The sequence below is a fragment of the Saccostrea cucullata genome, unplaced genomic scaffold (assembly GCF_032062105.1).
Source record: "Saccostrea cucullata isolate Sc308-1 unplaced genomic scaffold, CSIRO_AGI_Scuc_v1 ctg654, whole genome shotgun sequence".
NCBI classification, from domain to species: Eukaryota; Metazoa; Mollusca; class Bivalvia; order Ostreida; family Ostreidae; genus Saccostrea; species Saccostrea cuccullata.
The window spans coordinates 168,909-188,313 of record NW_026926499.1 but is presented as its reverse complement, the minus strand read 5'-3'; the positions used below and the strand labels follow the sequence as shown (position 1 = coordinate 188,313).

The 19,405-nt window shown below is 33.2% G+C and overlaps 1 protein-coding gene and 1 long non-coding RNA gene across 4 annotated transcripts in view; one reads left to right on the top strand and one right to left on the bottom strand.

Annotated features, from left to right (window-relative positions):
- Positions 1-1,532: 1,532 nt before the first annotated feature.
- LOC134271845 (uncharacterized) lies at positions 1,533-7,042 on the top strand. Its single transcript, XR_009993101.1, has 3 exons — positions 1,533-1,555; positions 1,880-2,023; positions 6,825-7,042. It is a non-coding gene; the product is annotated as an uncharacterized LOC134271845 (long non-coding RNA).
- A 2,025-nt stretch (positions 7,043-9,067) lies between these two features.
- Positions 9,068-19,405, bottom strand: part of LOC134271853 (myosin heavy chain, clone 203-like) — a 33,210-nt gene continuing 22,872 nt past the window's right edge. For 2 of the 3 annotated variants that reach the window (XM_062754065.1, XM_062754066.1), the window contains exons 2-14: positions 16,449-16,536; positions 14,780-14,963; positions 13,798-13,861; positions 13,630-13,705; positions 13,246-13,341; positions 12,886-13,029; positions 12,528-12,671; positions 11,955-12,070; positions 11,777-11,840; positions 11,091-11,673; positions 9,991-10,092; positions 9,752-9,858; positions 9,069-9,488 (exon numbers count right to left, since the gene is read on the bottom strand). In XM_062754065.1, the coding sequence (XP_062610049.1) occupies positions 9,399-9,488; positions 9,752-9,858; positions 9,991-10,092; positions 11,091-11,673; positions 11,777-11,840; positions 11,955-12,070; positions 12,528-12,671; positions 12,886-13,029; positions 13,246-13,341; positions 13,630-13,705; positions 13,798-13,861; positions 14,780-14,963; positions 16,449-16,536 (1,858 nt within the window). In that variant the 3' untranslated portion in view covers positions 9,069-9,398. Of the gene's footprint in view, positions 9,489-9,751; positions 9,859-9,990; positions 10,093-11,090; positions 11,674-11,776; positions 11,841-11,954; positions 12,071-12,527; positions 12,672-12,885; positions 13,030-13,245; positions 13,342-13,629; positions 13,706-13,797; positions 13,862-14,779; positions 14,964-16,448; positions 16,537-19,405 lie in introns of all 3 variants that reach the window. The other variant, XM_062754064.1, reaches the window with a different exon arrangement.

The window sequence follows — 19,405 nt, the reverse complement described above, 5'->3', positions numbered from 1 at the left end:
TTAGGTTTACATTTACAACGTTATAAAGCTCAGCTTGATGTCAGGGGGTTGATATTGTGGCAAAGGTATTTCACAATAAGTGTCTTATTCTAAAAGAAAAGTGGTAGGTATAAATTATTAATATCAGTAAGATCTGGCATCAGACAAAATGCTCTGCCCAGCTTTATTACTTCTCTTTGTTAGTTTTACTTATACTGGTAAGTAATATTTTTGCTGCTGTGCTGACGTGTATTGATGAAACCTGTAGATTTTTTTTTTTAAATTGTTAGGTTAATGTAAAGAATTTTCATTTGTATTACTTAATTTTTTTTATGTACTATTTTAATTGCATGACAAATAGTTATACACGTACATGTATTTAATTAAGAAGAGAAACTCATAAGTTGAAAGAACATGTTTCCAATCTTTTTGATTTATTCGATTAAATATTTTTTAACGAAAAAGTAATATTTTCGCTGCGAATAAAAAATCAAGTTTTATTAGTTGATCTGTTGAAAAATAAAAGTAAGACTCGGAAGAGGTAAAGAATTTAGAATCAAGTACTCGAAATAAAACTCACATTCGATGTAATTTATTTTAGAAATACTCAGTATTTGGGCAAATAACTTTTAAAATTGCAATTCAGAATAGTATTTTAAAATTGTTTTTAAAAAAGAGAATTAATTAATATTCAAAATATCAAGTCGGATCCTGTGCCAATGAGAAGTAAGCATCCGATATCGACCTGTCAAAACCTTTCGTTTTCTACTTGTGCTGATTGGATAAAAGAAATAATTCGTATACAGTGTAGTGTGAAAATTTGCATGAAAATCAGTTTACATCCCACTTAATAATACATGTAGATTGTATTTGCTAACAGTGTCAAAATATCGACCCTATAATGTGAAAAATAAGCTGACTTTAAACGAGACTGCTGATATCCTTGTTTCATCTCTTATTTTTCAGTAGCTTGTCTCATAAATTGTTCGTACGTATGACATGTTTTTACGAAGCGACAATAGGGGAGAAAAGGGGGGGGGGGGGTAAACTCCATACGGAGATGATAAATGTATTATATTGCTTTATAAAGAAGGGGGCCTGCATGACAATTTCTATTTTGAGCTCAAAGGTTTAATCAAGAAAACTAAACGAATTTTAGGTAAACTTAAAACATGAGAAATCAAATTCAAAAATTCAATTTAAAAAAACATTATTATTTTATTTTTATATTCTTTCTAGGTATCATAGTTATGTATAGAGGAATAAAACATTAAAGTATTGAAGATTCTTTTGGCTTTTGGATTCTTTAAAAATAACATATCTAAAAATTCAAAAACAGATGACGTGTACAGATTTCATCATTTCTCCGATGAGTTTGAATTCCACAGTATAAAGCTGTCTTGGTTTGATGCTAATACTTACTGCCAAATAAGATTCGGTCATCTGGTCACGGTGGAGAATGCCAGCACTCAAGATTTGTTATGGACAGTGTTCTTGAACCGACCTGAAGTGATCTATGAGGATTATTGGATCGGGTTACATAAGGCACAGTCTGGGCCCTGGAGGTGGACAGGCGGTAGAGTATCATATGTGACATCATGTAGTATACGAAGTGATCAATTTTAAGAAATGTATCAGATTCATTCATAAATTTTCAGTCATCTCTTTAACCAAATGAAATATAAAATTTTAACAATTTAAACAGGGTTGTAGGATGAAATTTAAAAAAAAACATATACTGGTTAAAAAAAAATACAAACATATTTGATTGTAGGCTTTTAAAATCATCATTCGAACAAACTACATGTAGATTATGTACATGTAACTATATATCAAGAATGTTTCTTTGAAAAATTCTATTACAGGTTGCGTTCCTAGTTCAGTCTAAATTTTTTCATAGATCAAATATTCATCTACAACAATTGGTTTTATCGCCCAAAACAAGTTTCCAATAGTCCACTTTGTGCGAAAATGATTGCTGTAGAAAGACTAGGTTGGACGCACAGTGATTGTATTGAAAGGAACGGATTTATATGTCAATATCGTAAGTATGAAACTACCGGTATACCCGTTGTATAACCACTATTCGATGCCTTCTGAAGAGGAGGCATAAATTTTATGTCTTCAAAGTTTCGCCGGGGGGGGGGGGGGGGGGGGACTCAAACAGAACCGGTGTAACGTTGAATATTGACCCGAGTTGAAAATTGACCCGGGGGGTCATTTTTCAACGTTGAATATTGAACCGGGGTCATCTTTCAACGTTGAATATTGAGACCAAAAGTCGTTGAATTTATAACCGGGGTCATTTTTCAACAGCTTGATATTTTTTTTTCTTACACCTGATGACGTCAACAAGTTGAAAATTGACCCTGTTGAATATTGACCCCACCTCAATGTTTGAACATTTTTTTTTTTTAGCTTGGAAGATGTTTTACGGGATTTATCAGTATCACTTTATTTATATTTCGGTTTCAATTTTTTTCCCTTTTCAAGAATAATAGAAATAAACATACAGTATCACCCCGTGTATACATGTACATTTTAAACAGTGCACGGTTTTAGTTATCTTCAAGCATGACAATTTTATTTTTGACAATACTTTCCAAAATTCATGGCATCCATAAATAACTACAAAACAACGAATAGGGCATAATACAAACATCTTAAAAATCTGCAATCTAGAAAGTAGCCCTATATATATTGATCAGGTGGGTGGAACATCCCATCTAGTCAAATTCAGTATAAAAATAATAAAATTTATAGCCTAAAAATTAGAATGAAACACATCAACCAAAATGATTCCAATGATAGGTTATATTTGTGAAAAGAGCAATATAGCGACCATAGCATGTAAGTAATGCTGACTTTAAATAAATTGTTGAAATCCCTGTAACAATTAACTTATTTGTCGGTAGACTGTCTCGGCTTGATCGCTTTCGGACCATAACCTTGAGAATGAGATTATTCTTATTCTAAAACATTCTTATTCTATAGAATGTGATTCCTATTTGATTACTTGTTATTTCTATTCCATTATTTGTAATTTGTATTCGATAAATTGCTATTCCAATTACAGGAAATGTGACAATATGATTCATATATCATAAAATTTACATATTTTTTTTTCTCGAAAACACGCGTTTCCTATTCGATGTCATTAATATTTAAAACAATCGGTTGCTAGTCGCTAATTTTGTCATTCCTATTCGATAATTTTTTTATTCGATAATTATTTGGTTTATATGCAATAAAGTTGTTGTTCGAAAACATACTAGCATCCATTTCTATTCGAAAAAATACGATTTCTATTCGATAAACTCTCATCTTATCACATAATTTTATCTCAATGATCTCCTATGCGATGTTTTTTTTTCTTTTTCAATAATTGCCATGATTGCATTCTGGGAAATATGACAAATTAAACTAGAATTGGTTGTAAACTCAATTAAATAGGAATGTAAAGTTTCACATTATTATCGAATATAAATCATTTTATCACATAGACAAAACAAAATTTGAAAATTTTCGGAATAAGGCACAAGTTTTCTCTCTTCAAGACTTAGAGACTAGGGATCAGCATAAATTAAGCTGTTGCTGTTTAATATTAAATAAATGTGTTTCGTTTTATACATTGATGGAGTAATTATAGAGGATTTAGTTATTCAGAATGCTAATCTAATTATTTGATTATGTCTCGTATCAATTTTTGACAAAAGTATCCAATATGTTTTAATATAAAGTACATGTAGATCCTAATTAAAGACTTCAAAAGCATTGTTACGTCATATCAATTACGGAACATTAAAAAATATTAATACAAGTTGTAGTAAATTTTTTTTCAGAAACATCCAGTCATATTATACATATATCACATGGCTTCGAGGGTGACATACCAGAATATTTGCCCCGAGGTGACAGGAAAGCCCTGGAGTGTTATGTCACCCGATGCCGAAGGCAGAGGTGACATAACACTCCAGGGCTTTCCTGTCATCGAGGGGCAAATATTGTGGTATAGTCCCCCGAGAAGCCATGTGGTATATGTTATATGACATTTTTAAAATTAAAAGAAAATTTAAAATCATTCAAAATCGATAAAATTTACACAAATAATCCAAAAATGCCTTCTTGACGTTTAGACATACGCTGTGCTGTTTACTTTTGCTTAGCAACCGACGTCATAAAATCTCGAACCCGAACTAAAATGCGTAACGTAAAAACACGTGATGGTGATCGAAAGGCTGACATAACTGTTTCCGTCGGGGGTGACATAACTGTTTCCGGTGTGACTCAGCATTTTTCAGTGTTTATAGCAAATTTGTGATATAATAAGAAAACTTATTCAAAAATGTTATATTCTATATTATCTTTAATTGAGAAATCAATATACTATTTCTGTTTTTACAAAAAATTATCTCCATTTTAACACTTGTTCTATGAGAAAACCAGGCGGGGGGTGGGGGGGGGGGGGGGGCAACGATGTCTCTCACTTTAATGAAATTTTCTAAAATGACTCCTGCAATATAGCATATGATCACAAGAAAAAAAAAACATGAAGTCAATATGCATTTCAGATTCTATAAAAAGTAACTCAAGTCTTTATGCTGTTATATACTTAAGCATGTGATCAAGTCAGAGAGCTTAGAATAAAAGTTGATATCACCTTTTCGTGCTAAATAGGTGCTATCACCTATTTGAATAAGTGGCATCACCTATTCGAAAAGGTGATATTACCTATTTGAGTTTCTTACAACAGTCATTAATGAATGATACCTATAATATATAGATTACCACTGGATCCAAGAAAATTTGGACTACCCAGTTTCCATGCGTTTTCTACGATTTTCTTGTTGTTTACATGATATATAAGTGAAATAAATTAATTTGTAAGCTAAAAAAAACTACAGCTGTTCGACGGGAAAAGGTGATATCACCCAATCGAATAGGCGATATCACCAATTCGAATAAGTGATATCACCTTTTCGAATTGGTGATATCACAAATTCAAATTAAATAGGTGATATCATCTATTGGAACAGGTGATATCACTTATTCAAATAGGGGATATTACTTTTTCCAGTAAATACCAAAACGGGGCCTCATACCTATGAATTAAGTCACAGTAGTGAAAACCCAATCATAAATATGTGTTTTTATGCTGTTGAATTTTGAACCGGTTTCATGATCAAAATTCCACGACCCGGCTCAGTTTTCAACGGATTAGGGTCTAAATTCAACACCTTTGGTCTCTGTATTCTACGTTGAAAAATGACCCCGGGTCAATTTTCAACCTGGGTCAAAATTCAACGTTACACCGGAAGCGGCGTGATCTGTAGTATCATTCTTTATCCAGAGTTGTCGTTCCCGCTTCTCTCCCACATGACATACACATGTTGTGAGCGTAGCGGAAGGCAACTCTGGATAGAGAATGCTGTACTAGAATATTAAGCTATTGCGCGCATCTCACTTTTTTTCATTGAACAACAGCGATAGTTTTCTTTTCCCTCTTGAAGTTTTAAAATTACATGTAATTTTACTTCATACGCAAACAGGTGCATAGCTAGTTCCCATCGTAATTCCAACAGAATGTTCGAAGACATATAGGCTCGACAGACTACATCGATATTTCAAAATGGAACTCGATTAATTTTGTAGGTGACCAATCAAAAGATATAAAAATTTTCGAGTTCCACAATTATTGAAGAAGTAGCTAGTAGTCTGTTTTGTCAAAAACCTAGTGATGAATTTAAAATCATAAAATATGTTTAATTAGTACCCTTCCATCATCGGGACATCGTGCATGGACACGTGACTGGCGAAGATGATAAGTTCAGTGAAGATTATAAAACCATAAGTAGGACCAGGCGGGACACTCACACTCTGTAGATTCGGAAAGCGAGTTCTTTAACATTAACTTATATATTAGTAGCCTGACTTTGTTTAGAAATCACATGCTCTGGAATATCAAATCAGTCGGAAGACCTTAACACCATATGAAGGCAATATTGGAATATCGCTGCAAAAAATAGGAAAATTAAGGTTTTATTATAAAGTTTTGGAATTCAGTAAAGGTTCTGTACATACTTCAAATTCTTCCGTTTCCATATACAAAACAAAAACGCTTTTTTGCAGAATTTAATTATTTGAAAGGAAGCTGTGAGTTTAAAACGGATTTTTGGCCCCCGCTTTCTTTGAAAGTGGAAAATATTAATTTTGGTTTGTCCGTCCGTCTGTATTTCTGTCTGTCGTAACACTTTCGTTTCCACGCGATATAACGAGAAGCCTTTGAGCTTTTGCAAAAGTTTAAGGTCACAAATGTTTTAAAACTTTCGTTTCCATGCGATATCTCGAGAAGCCTCTGAGCTTTTGCAGTATAGTTTTTTTTATGACTTTTCCCTATTACCCAATATTTTTATTGATGTCAACGGTCAAGGTTGTTAATTCATACATTCTGTGTGTGTGTAAAAATTTTATTTCCTAGCGATATCTCAAAAAGCTTTTAAACTTTTTCAATTTTATACCACAACTCTGACCCCTTCCCCTTTGATCCTCTTCTAGGTCTGCGCATTTTCTTTTTTTTTTCTAAGCGGGGGACACACATTCTCTGAATTAGCTTGTCAGATTTAAAATTAAAATCAAATTCTGATTGAATGCTGTTGTAGTAATGAACCTTGTACAACAACAGAAAGTTGTTAAGGGACCATTGAATATATTTTTCATGTACATGTATGGTCTTTCAAATTTAATTCCAGTCTATGGAAAACTAAGGAAAGATGGTAATCATTTGGCCTTTTGATTGTTTAAAACTATAAGGTCTGACAATTAATTAGAAATTATCTTTTTTTCAGAATCCAAAGCTACAGGACTGCAAGACAATATTACAGAGCTGGATCAACTCGGAGCAACAGCGAGACACCAGGAGGAGACTTTCCTAGAACAATGGATGATCTACACTGCAATAGCTGTCCTGGCAATAATTACATTATTGTTACTTATCATATGTTGCTTATGCTGCAAATGTAATGAAAAGAAACACATTAGACCTGCACCAAGTGGAAGACCATTACACAACTTGAATTTTTAATGAAATAACTGAGAAAATCATGAAAACTAGTTTTTGATTTTTGTCTTTCTCTCCTAAAAATAAAATGGGAAAATAATATATGGTTTTAATTATGCTTGTCCATACTTTAAATCTGGGACAATCTCTGCTCACTGCTTTGTTTTACCTTGTCGATGAATGACAGAGTGTTGACATTTTTCTCATTATTCTTCAAACATCAATCTAGAATCATTGCTCGCTTTGATGTCATTGATTTTTTTGTTTGGTATTGGGGGTTCTATCCTTCCGAAATGAAAGGGTGCCATCCAGTTTCCGCAGGTACAATTTTTCAATTTTTTAACCATACTTAAAGTAGAAGATTGTTGTTGAGTTAACATCTTGTCTGACTTAGCTAATAAAACAGGTGGGAGAGTGTAGTTCTATAATACAAGAGGATTTGGAATGCCCATCATAAAAAAGTTAAAGTAAAAAAGAATGGCCCTTGCTCATCATTAAGCTATATAGATATTCATCTGCTTAATATCAATGAGCAGAAAAGGAAAATTTTCAAACACCAGAACCCCTTACCCTGGGGCCATAAAATTCACAATTTTGAAAGAGCATTCTTGCTCATCATAACTATGTACTTAGTTATTAGTTTATTTAATACCCAGGAGCAGAGAAGAAGATTTTCAAAGATGTACACGTAATGTATTGACACAATATAATCAATAGAGCCCTGCCCTAACACCAGAACCCCTGACCCTGGGGCCATAAAATTCACAATTTTGGAATAGGCACTCTTTCTCAAGATAACTATGTACCAAATTAGTTTATTTAATACCCAGAAGCAGAGAAGAAGATTTTCAAAGAATTAATGCATTTTCACTATATAATCAATAGAGCCCCGCCCTAACACCAAAACCCCTGACCCTGGGGCCATAAAATTCACAATTTTGGAAGTGGCACTCTTGCTTATCATAACTATGTACATAGTTAGTTTATTTAATACCCAGAAGCATAGAAGAAGATTTTCAAAGAATTAATGCATTTTTACTATATGATCAATAGAGCCCCGTCCTAGCACCAGAACCCCTGACCCTGGGGCCATAAAATTCACAATTTTGGAATAGGCACTTTCTCAAAATAACTATGTACTAAATTAGTTAATATCTAGAAGCAGAGAAGAAGATTTTCAAAGAATTAATGCATTTTCACGATATGATCAATAGAGCCCCGCCCTAACACAAGAACCCCTGACCCTGGGGCCATAAAATTCACAATTTTGGAAGTGGCACTCTTGCTCATCATAAGCATGTTCTTCATTAGTTTATTTAATACCCAGAAGCAGAGAAGAAGATTTTCAAAGAATAAATGCATTTTTACCATATAATCAATATAGCCCCGCCCTAAAACCAGACCCCTGACCCTGGGGCCATAAAATTCACAATTTAAGAAGAGGCACTCTTCCTCAACATAACTTTGTACTTAGTTAGTTTACTTAATACCCAGAAGCAGAGAAGAAGATTTTCAAAGAATAAATGCATTTTCACCATATAATCAATAGAGCCCCTACCTAGCACCAGAACCCCTGACTCTGGGGCCACGAATTTCACAATTCTGGTAGAGGACTCAATGCTCATTACATTCATGCAAACAGTTTGCCTGCTTGATGTCCAGGAGTCAAAAAGAAGATTTTTAAAGATTGCAATAATATTGGTGGTTTTGGCCCCACCCCCCAGGTTTTTGCCCCACCCCTCAGGCCCCAGGGAAGTGGGGACCATAAAATTTACAATTTTTGTTCCCCTTTACCCATAAATGCTGTATACCAAATTTGGTTGAAATTGGTTCAGTGGTTTCAGAGAAGAAGCTGAAAATGTTCAAATGTTAACACACGACGGACGACGACGGACGAAAACGGATAGCAATAGGTCACCTGAGTTGCTCAGGTGACCTAAAAAGGCAAAGATAAAACAGAGTTTTTATGTTTTAATAAATATTGATATCTAATAAATACTCATACAGCACTGTATTTAAAAAATACAATTAACTGTAATATCACAGGATGCTTTCAGTTCTCTTTAATATTATAAACAATGTTTTTTTTTAGTAAGTTATAAGTATATATGTGTCCTATGTCAGACATCCTGTTCTATGAGAAGCAGAGGTTGAAGGCCTGCTAGCCCGTGCACTGATTATATTCTCGTTAGAAGATGCATTGTACAGTGTATATTTAGAAAATTACATTTCTGTGAAGAAGTGACGTATATACATGTACGTCACTGGAAGAAGTCACTTTTGTCACAATGTTTCTGAGTGGATGATGAGGACTGGGATCTTGTTTCTGTTAGTTTCTTTGTGCAATACAACATGTATAAAGTTAACTTTCCACAGAAACCTGTTTATCCACTTTTCCTTTTCTATCAAGGTGGTGTGCTAATATTGAGGTAATTACTCTGTATTTCCCTTTCTGCAAAAAGAAATAAAATCAAACATTTTTTATTATCATAAAATGCAAAATTAACAATTCTGCAATTTCTATGCAATACTTTATACACGTATAGGTTTCTCAAACTTTTATAGTTCATCTGAGTAGCATATAATTAGTACAAACTAAATGCAAAATTTACCGTATTTGAAGTCCTTGATGTATGAAAAAATCATCGACAGAACCTTGAACTACATACATTGTAATACTTATAACTTTTAAATATCTGATGTAATCTCCCTTACCTTTGGATCAAGGACAGAGGTCAGGTCAATGAGTTTAAAGAACTTCCCAAGGTCAGATGGGGTGTACATGTAGCGCTTTCCTTTATGTGTCCCATCTGTATCCCCATCTTCAGCGAAAAAAAAATTATTGAATGCACTTTGATCTGTATACTTTTAATGTATAAAACAGCTATTTTTAAATGGTTTAAAATAAAATATTACTAAGTTTTATATAAATCAATCCAATTTACAATCTATACCTGGTTCATCAAGCCGAACTCCGACATAAATCCTGGAGTTATATTTTTGTTCCAATGGACCCCTGTATTTTACTATTCCTGTGTATATTTTTGGTTTGGGTGCTAGAAAAAAAATTATTCATAAATTTAAACCAGAAGTCTCTGATGAGACTGTAGCTCTACTGGTCTGTTCGTTTATAGGAAAAGTAGCACTTGGATTTGACTTTTCAACACGCAGAAATAAATAGAATAATGTATTTTTGTAATATACTTGTGTGCCAATTATATTAACATCTGACAAAATTTGTAGAAGGAGTTCGTTTTAAAGGAATTTAACAGAAATTTCTAATTTAGTTACCATGGCAACACCATTCATCAAAATCAAAAACGGATGCACTGAATTATGTATCTTAGTGTAGTCTACTTGTGTGCCAAGTTATATTGAAATCGGACTAAAACTGTAGGAGGAGTAGCATTTTAAAGGAATTCAACAGGAATTTTTATTTTTAGTTACCATGGCAACATGTTTCATCAAAATCAAAAACCAATGCACTAAATAAGGTATCTTAGTGTAGTCTACTTGTGTGCCAAGTTATATTGAAATCAGACTCAAACTGTAGAAGGAGTAGCGTTTTAAAGGAATTTCACAGAAAATTCTATTTTTAGTAACCATGGCAACACCTTTCATCAAAATCAAAAACTGATGCACTAATTTATGTATCCTAGGGAAATCTACTTGTGTGTCAAGTTATATTGAAATCAGACCAAAACTGTAGGAGGAGTAACGTTTTAAAGGAATTTCACATTAAATTCTATTTATAGTAACCATGGCAACAGTGAACACCGTTCATCGAAATCAAAAACCGATGCACTGAATTATGAATCTTAGTGTAGTCTACTTGTGTGCCAAGTTATATGAAATCAGACCAAAACTGTAGGAGGAGTAGCGTTTTGAAAAATTGTTTACAGACAGATGGACAGCTAGACAGATGGACAGCCTGACAGACGGACGGACGACGGACACCTTACTATCCAGAAGCTCTTCTGGTCTCTGACCAGTAGAGCTAAAAAAGACTTAAACTTTTAATTATTTAATAAAAATTTTAAACAGTAGGACTTACCAATTTTTTTGCCATATTTCGGAGGTTTCTGAGGCACTGCAATAACAATACGATCTCCCACATCAATATACTGTACAAGGATTGCCTCTCTTTCCTTAGCTGGTAACTTCGACAAAACTTCCACAGTTTTTGAGTTCTCTTCTGAGTCTGAGCTATCTGATGAGTTTTCAGACTGTAAACTCATAGAGTTCTCTGACCTACTTTTGCTCGAGTTCCAAGATGAAGACCGTGGAGAAGCACTCGGCCGAGATCCTGATCGGAGAGTCGTTTTGTCCTGTACACCAATGATACAGTCCACAGATGGCTGGAATTTAGAATTTGTCTTTTTCTCACTTGAATATCTGAGATCATTGGACCGTGACTCAGGTCGTCCATTAACAATAATAGAGAGTCCTTTGATAGGTACAGCCTCCTTTAGTGATTGGCTACGCTTGACTGGCCTCACTACTGCTGTCTTAGGTCGCGAGGATTCCTCCCTTAACACATTGTCCAGGAACCCTCCCCCTGACAATGGTCGACGCCGATTTCTCACATTACTCTGATCAGATGAGTACGGATTTCTATTAACATCTATATCCTTTGTCTGTAAAGAAACAAACAAAAAATATTTTCCAGTTGATATATTTATTTCGGAGGAAAGAATGTAGTAAGGGATTCTCTTAATGTGTTGGAACCATGCCTTGTACCTTGTTCTTATGGTGTATGAAATGATGCTTATTCCTATTGTCTATTTCTCCACTGGAAGACTCACTACAATGAAAATTAATTGACTTTTAAAAAATGATTATCCAATAAATATTTGAATGCTAAATTGACATTTCAAAAATATTCCTAAAAAGTTCCAGTTGAGGGGCGTATATTTACCAAACACTCCCGTTGATGGATTCCCTGTTGGATGATGTCCCTATCCTCTCCAGGAGTACGACTATCTTGTCTATCTGTTCTGGCTCTGTTGACAGATTCATTGTCTCTATCACATCCTGAAACCAGAGAAAGGCTGAGTAAATCTTCAGTACACTTTGAGTCAAAACATACTGTATGTAAAGGTTGGCAACATAAAGATTTTCTGGCTTCTGATCTGGAGTTCTGTATTTCAGAGACCTGTTCAAAAGAGCAGGTGCTTGTTGGCATTTTTGACCATTTGTTAGAGGGGTTGGGAATTTGCAGATAACATGCAAACACTCACTTGTTGAACATGATGCAGGTATCTAAATTTTAACCTTCATCTTTGACCCCTGAGAATATTTGGAGTACACACTTTGGCATTGAGAACTTTTGGTTTCTGATAATGATATACAAGGAATCCATATTTTGACCTCCATGCATGATCATATACACATTGGCAACATCAAGAACACTGGACATATGATCATGTTCTACTAGGTACCTACAATTTGACCTCTACCTTTGACCCCTCTGTTTATATTTAGTACACACCTTGGCCACGTCCAGAGCCTTGGACTTTTGTATGACCAGTTGGTCCTTCCCCTGTAACAATCTCTTCAGAGTTTGGACCTCACACTGGGCCATGTCTAACTCAGATTCCAGTTTCTCTGTCTTAGCCACTTTATACTCCATTGCCTATAAATAGAAAACACATTCATATATATTTCTCATTCCTCCATGTAATGTGACCTAATTCCCATTTGGGACTGGCCAGTGATTCACCTTGACCTACTCTTGATATTCCACACATCAGTGTTTGAGATAACAATAAATAAACTTTACTTAGACTGATTTGTAAATTTTTAAGGTAGAGTCAAAGTAATAATTCCTCTATTTATAGAACACAAACCCTGATCTGGTCCTTATATTCCCGCGCTGATTTTCGAGCCACAGCCAGTAGGGCCGTTTTGTCCTGGACCTCTGTCCTCAGCGAATCCACTTCTTTTGTTTTCTCCTCTATTTTTTCTTTTAGTTTTGGAATCATTTCCAAATTCTGAAAGTGTTTAAATTATAATTTTTAAAAATCTAAATATAATTTAACTAATGTTTCCAGAGCATTTAGTTCTTTGTGCTACACACAAAGAAAAATAAATATTCTGAAAGGATAAATATAGAAAGCATTTGAACTTCACTGTTTTATAATCAACTGCAATTCATTCCCTCTAAATTATGTAACTTTATACCTCAAGAAATATGGACTAGAAGTTACCTTTTCTATTCCTTCATTTCTTGTTAATTCATGTCGGACTTGGTAATTGAGATCGACTATTTTGGATTCTTGTTCACTGATTCTCTGATTGGCTAACTACACAGCATTAGGGAAAAAATATATAAAAATAAAATCAAAATTTTATATATTAAAAATTTTACATCCATTGACTCTCCTATCTAGATGGTCGATTTATTTTTTGCATAATTTTCTCTACAAATTATTTAATGTTAGTTACATTTATAAACACTGCCAATATACAAAGAACATTAAACCTCGTCTTTAAAAGCCATTCATCTACAGTAACATTTAACAGTCCATAATTTTAAGGTACCGTATTAAATCTACCGTATTAAATGTATTTACATTACGTATATAACGTACCATTAGTTTTTTCTTAAGCTCCTCCTCTTCTGCCTCCATTTTTCGGATCTGATTTTCCCGGCAGCGAAGCTGGGCACTGAAACATTGACAAGTATTTAAACATTACGTTGTTTGTACTTTGTATGATTATTTCAGTGTGCCTTATTAAAACTTAAATCCATTATTTACCTAGTGGACTCTAAATTTGATCGGGTTGTTTCTAGAATTAATTCAGCTTTTTCAACTTCAGAAGCTACAAAGGAATAAAGAAATAAATATAATGTTATTATCAAATGATAAAAGGCATTGTTAATCTCATTTGTATTTCATTTGAACATAAAGCAATTATATGGAATAATCGATAGCGACAGTCAGATTTGTGAAGATCACATTATTGGAGATTCAATTAAAACCTACTCATAATCTATTTAAACAGGTATAAAGCATGCACTTTCATTTCCAATTCATTTCTCTAATTATTTTTTCCTCTCATCTTCAAAGAGTACAAATGACTATATTTACTCTCTAGTTTACCCCAACACAGACCCATCCATTATGAATTGGGTCGATGGGTTCTTGAAGAACTTGACAGTAAAAAATATTTTTTTGGATAAAGATCTAACATATCAGCTTAATTCATCCAACATTTTAAATTTTTCAGTATTTAGCAACAATGTAAAGAGCAAGAGAATAAAATTTGCTGCTCAATTTTACAAGCTATTTATTCTTGTTTTAATTTATACCAAATGTATTTCAATTTTCAAAGGGGCAAGGAAATGTGCATTTTTAAATGCATTAACAATTTGCAAGCTTTTGGAAAACTTTGGATGTCACCCAATAATTTTGCACTTTCAATATTACTTTTGATTAAGTTTATAATAAAAAGATGTTTGTATACTTTTCCAATAGCGTCATATTGCTGCTTTTACAAATCTTAAAGTGCAAATAATATTCAGAGATTATTTTGTAAAGGATTTACATTTACTGAAAATCTATAGACTCAATTCTAAAATATTTTCCCCTGCCCAAGACCACTATCTATATATAACCTTATTATAAAAGGTTGGTACATCTTAACAAATGGTGTTGAGGACTACAAAACTTACATTTGGTTTAGGGGTAAAATAGAATCCACTTTTAGCATCTTATCAAATGTAGTATTCGCCTTTACCTCTTATTTCCAGATTTCTAAGTCGATCCTCCAGAAACCGTCCATCTCGCTGATGCTTTTCAATTTGCTCCGTTTTCTTTTTGCAGTCGAGTCGTAGTCTTTCATTGAGTTCTCCGGCTTTCCCCAGCTTTTGGTTGACATCACTCAGACTAATGGTTAAGCTGTCCACTTGTCGCTGCAGCTTCTGTTTTATTAAAATCAATTAATCATTTTTATTTCTTTACAACTCCAAAAATATTCCTCTAGTTACAATATGAATTTTTCAAGAAATTGAAACACAATAATTTTATTTGCACAGAATAAAATGAGATTTTAATTTAAAGGATTTTATTAATTATACTACCTTTTTTTAATTAAAAACTTACATTTCATATAATCTATCATCAGGAATATTTCTCAAGATAGCAAAAGTTTAATTTAGCTTTATGAATTTGCCGACCCCCCCAAAAAAAAATCATTTATACTGACAATGTCAATGTCAGTACTGGTGTCAGAGGCATTTTATTCATATAAACATTTAATTTTATTTTCCCCTTTTTTATAAAATAGGTCAGGTATATTTGATTTGGATCCTACTTCAAATTGTAACTTAGCTAAAAGCTTTAAATCATCTATTATGAAAAAAAAAATCCAGGTAAAAAATACGATAGTAAGATGTGTTTCTGTAACAGTTTTATAGATCATGGCTGAATTCTGTTAAATAAAATTAAATGAAAGGCACCAATAAACTTAGAGGTTGTGTAATTATCTATCAAACACCTCCGAGAACTTTTAGTTTATAATTCTGGTATCAATATATATATTAAAGTTTCTGTATTAAAATAATGTGGTCATCCATATGTGTATTACTGTAACGTCATGCATTTATTACTTCTTAGCAAGTAGTCAAAGCCTTTTAATTTTAAAGGCTTTTTTTGAAAAACAAAAACTATGAATATTTGTAAATTATGTAAAATAGTAAATTGATATAAATGGAAATATGTATATGTGTATATAAAACTGTGAAAACAGAATTATCTGTGAGTGAAGAGTCATTCAGTTGGCAGGAAATTCTTACCGCAAATTTTTTATTTATTTGAGAGGACCTGAACCAATGTCACCTAAATTTTCTGGCATATATAGCCAAATTTACGTGCAAATAATACAGAAGATTTATACATATTTATCTGAGATGTAACTTTAAAGAATATCAGGATAAGCAAAGTAAAATTTCCCTGGACACAAAAGTATGGAGATTTTTTCAATGACAAGATAAAACTTCTTTTTTCCATACAAAGACACAATTAAAGTATCCTTGCCAAATCTTTAAAATACATTGTATGTGTTACAGTAATTTAATTACCTCTTACATTGTAATGTAATGTTTATTTTAAGCTCATACCATCTCCTCTAACTAAAAGTTAATCAAAGTCTCAGGAAAAAAGATAAATTTCTTTCTACTTAATTTAATAAAATTTCCAGTTTAAGACCTACATGTATATACAGTTAATTGAAATTTGACATTTGTAACTGTTTGACTATTTCATTTGACTGTATAGCATTTACTACTGTAAAATATCTTCTTATCAGTAATTTGTATTGCTGGGGAATTTTTCAAATAATTTATTGACAGTGACTAAACCACACTAATTAACAGACAAACAGGATTAACCACACTAGATATACAAACCTCTCTCTGTAGTTTCTCCTCTTCATATTTTCTTTTAAAGGCTTCTAACTCTTCAATCTTGCTTTTGAGTTCATTCCTTTCTTTTTCCCTGTTCAAATAAAGCAAAATATTAACAGTCTGTACATATGTAATGATTACTCCCAGGGCAAAATCATATAAGGGAAACAACTCCAATATTAATTTCACGTCTTTAATCAGTGAAAATATCTATTTTTTAAATAAAAATTTATGTATCTTTTCGGACTCTGCAACACACAATCATATAAATGGTCTATGAAGACAATCATTTAACTTCTACCTCATCTTTGAATCCATTCCAAATTGGCTACTATAACTGAATTTCCGTCTGACTTGGCCAGTTTGTAGGAACGAGCTCTCTGACATAGACCTAGATATGTTTGATTTCACCGTATCCGACTTGACTTTTATTCTACTTGAACCATTTTTATCCCCTGAAATCCTATCATCCTCAGCTGATTTAGACAGATAGAAGGATTCTGGGGAAAGTGAATCAATAGATTCAGAAATGCTCTCCATTTTGGAAAAATAATCCTTTATAGTGAATGTGATTTTTTCCCCCTTTCTTTCACTAAATTTTATAAAAATACACAGCTTAGTTTTCCAATTTTTTTCCTTCTTAAAGTTAATTTCTCCATGAAATATCCATGTACTAGCTATTAACTAAGGAAATATCCTCCAAACACTTCCTTATCAAATCCGTGACATAATTTACATGTAATAGAGGAAATCTATCAAAACTAAGCTATCACTGTACATTATACCCGTCTTCTGATTAATCACTGTTCAAATTCCCTTATAAATCAATTTTCCCTGAACTTCGGAGACCTTATCTTTTCTGATCATTTTCCATTAAAATTCCAGACAAACTCATTCACACCCAATCCTAGCACTGATCCTTTTGAGATCACTAGCTCGCGTTTTACGACAGTAATATTTCGGGCTCTCCTTGTATGGTTTGGTGTCAAGAACATATCAATTCAGAACTTACCTGTTCCTCAGGATCAGACAATTTACAGCCCCAAAAAATATATGTAGATATAAATGTTTAAAATACATTCGTTAAACTTCTAAATTGTTTTTACAATGTGATGACGACTGCAAACGACATTTAAATATGAGGAAGACATACGCACATTGGCAAGTATAATCAAACACATTTAAGTAAATCATATCAAACTCTAAATTTGGACAAAATTCATTCTGATGTTAGCTTTGAACTTGACATTTTGACCTTCACTTGATTTTCATCTTTAACTTATATAATTAAATACAATTATAATGAATCAACAAATACCGGTATATAATTTTAGGTCCAAGACATTTATGCATTGGTATTTTACTTTTCTGGTAGGTTTTGAAATCTTTCCCTCAAAACAAAACACATTTCAAGTTAAAACTGATGTGTTTTACCTTTAACAATTGAACTTTTAGCACTTAATGATGGTCAGTATAAGTGACAATCTGCTACTTGAAGTTGTAAGAAAATTAAATGGTTAAGAAAACATTTACAAACTTTTTAATCCATTTTAAAAACATGCTATTCAGTTAGCTCTTTGCTTGTAGCTATCATCTTGTATATCTGGGCTAAAAATCTTTTTTGGTGAATTAATATTTCAATGTCTGAAATCAATATTTCTGATGAATTTTAGCTTGAGATTGGAAGGTATGCATTTAATAAATCGTACAACTCTAAAATGGTATTTTCTAGATCCACTTGAACTTTGAAGAGTCACCTTAAAGTTCAACATTGTATTAGAATTTGTATTAGAAGGTCTTCTCAAGTTCAAAAATTAAATGCTGCAATTGGTGCCAGTTGGTGGTGCAGTATTTAATCAGATTAAGTTTGAAAGTGAAACTCGGTCAAAAAATTTAACTCTAATTATTTACTCTACATGTCCTGCGGGCTTTCATTCATTTGCAGAACAGAAGATGGTCTTATTGTTGCTTTAACTTCCTAAAAGAAAGGTTACTTTGTGACTGTTGTTCTTTTTAAGCCAGTGAAAGGGTAATCAATATATCTGGTAGCATTATATACAAGAATAATCTGATGTGTTTTATACCTTTAATGAAGTGATGTGGTTTTACATTGATTCAAATACTTCCTACATTATTGACAAGCTTTTAGAAAAAGAAAGGTTACCAATTACATTAAGTCAAAAGTGGAAATTCTTTATATCACAATTCTCTCTGTTGAATTTTTTCATGTTGTGATCAAATAAGATGTAACTGCATGATGCCCCCATTGACTTTCAAATGATTAAATTTCTGTTTTATCATTCAGCGTAATCTGTCTCATTTATGTCTCACATCCTCAAGATCTGTCCACCTTCATTGATCTGGTGGCCTCCTGATACAAAAGCACTGGGGCACCAGTGATCAATATTGAAGTGAGTTGGCTTTAATAGTGTGAAAACGACAGAAAATACAGGACCCTGTGACAACAATGTGATAACAAAACAACATACACATGTAGCACTATGAGTATAATACGACTGACCTAAAGATGACCCTTGTGATGTTAGAATTGACCTCTGTGACAAGTGTGACTGACCAAAAGATGACCCTAGTGATGTTAGATTTGACCTCTGTGACAAAGTGTGACTGACCAGAAGATGTCCCTAGTGATGTTAGATTTGACCTCTGTGACTGACCAGAACTCTGATGACCCTTGTGATGTTAGATTTGACCTCTGTGTTCAATTCACCCTAGTGATGTTAGATTTGACCTCTGTGACAGACCACCCTAGTGATGTTAGATTTGACCTCTTTGATCACATTGACCTCTGTGACTGACCAGAAGACCTTTAAGTGACATTTGAGCACTCACATCAGTGTGACTGTTAAGGAATACACCACCTTACCATTCCTCCTCCTTTTTGCTCATGCACAACCTTAGTTCATTTTTCTCATTAGAAATTTTCCTCTTCCTAAAACAAG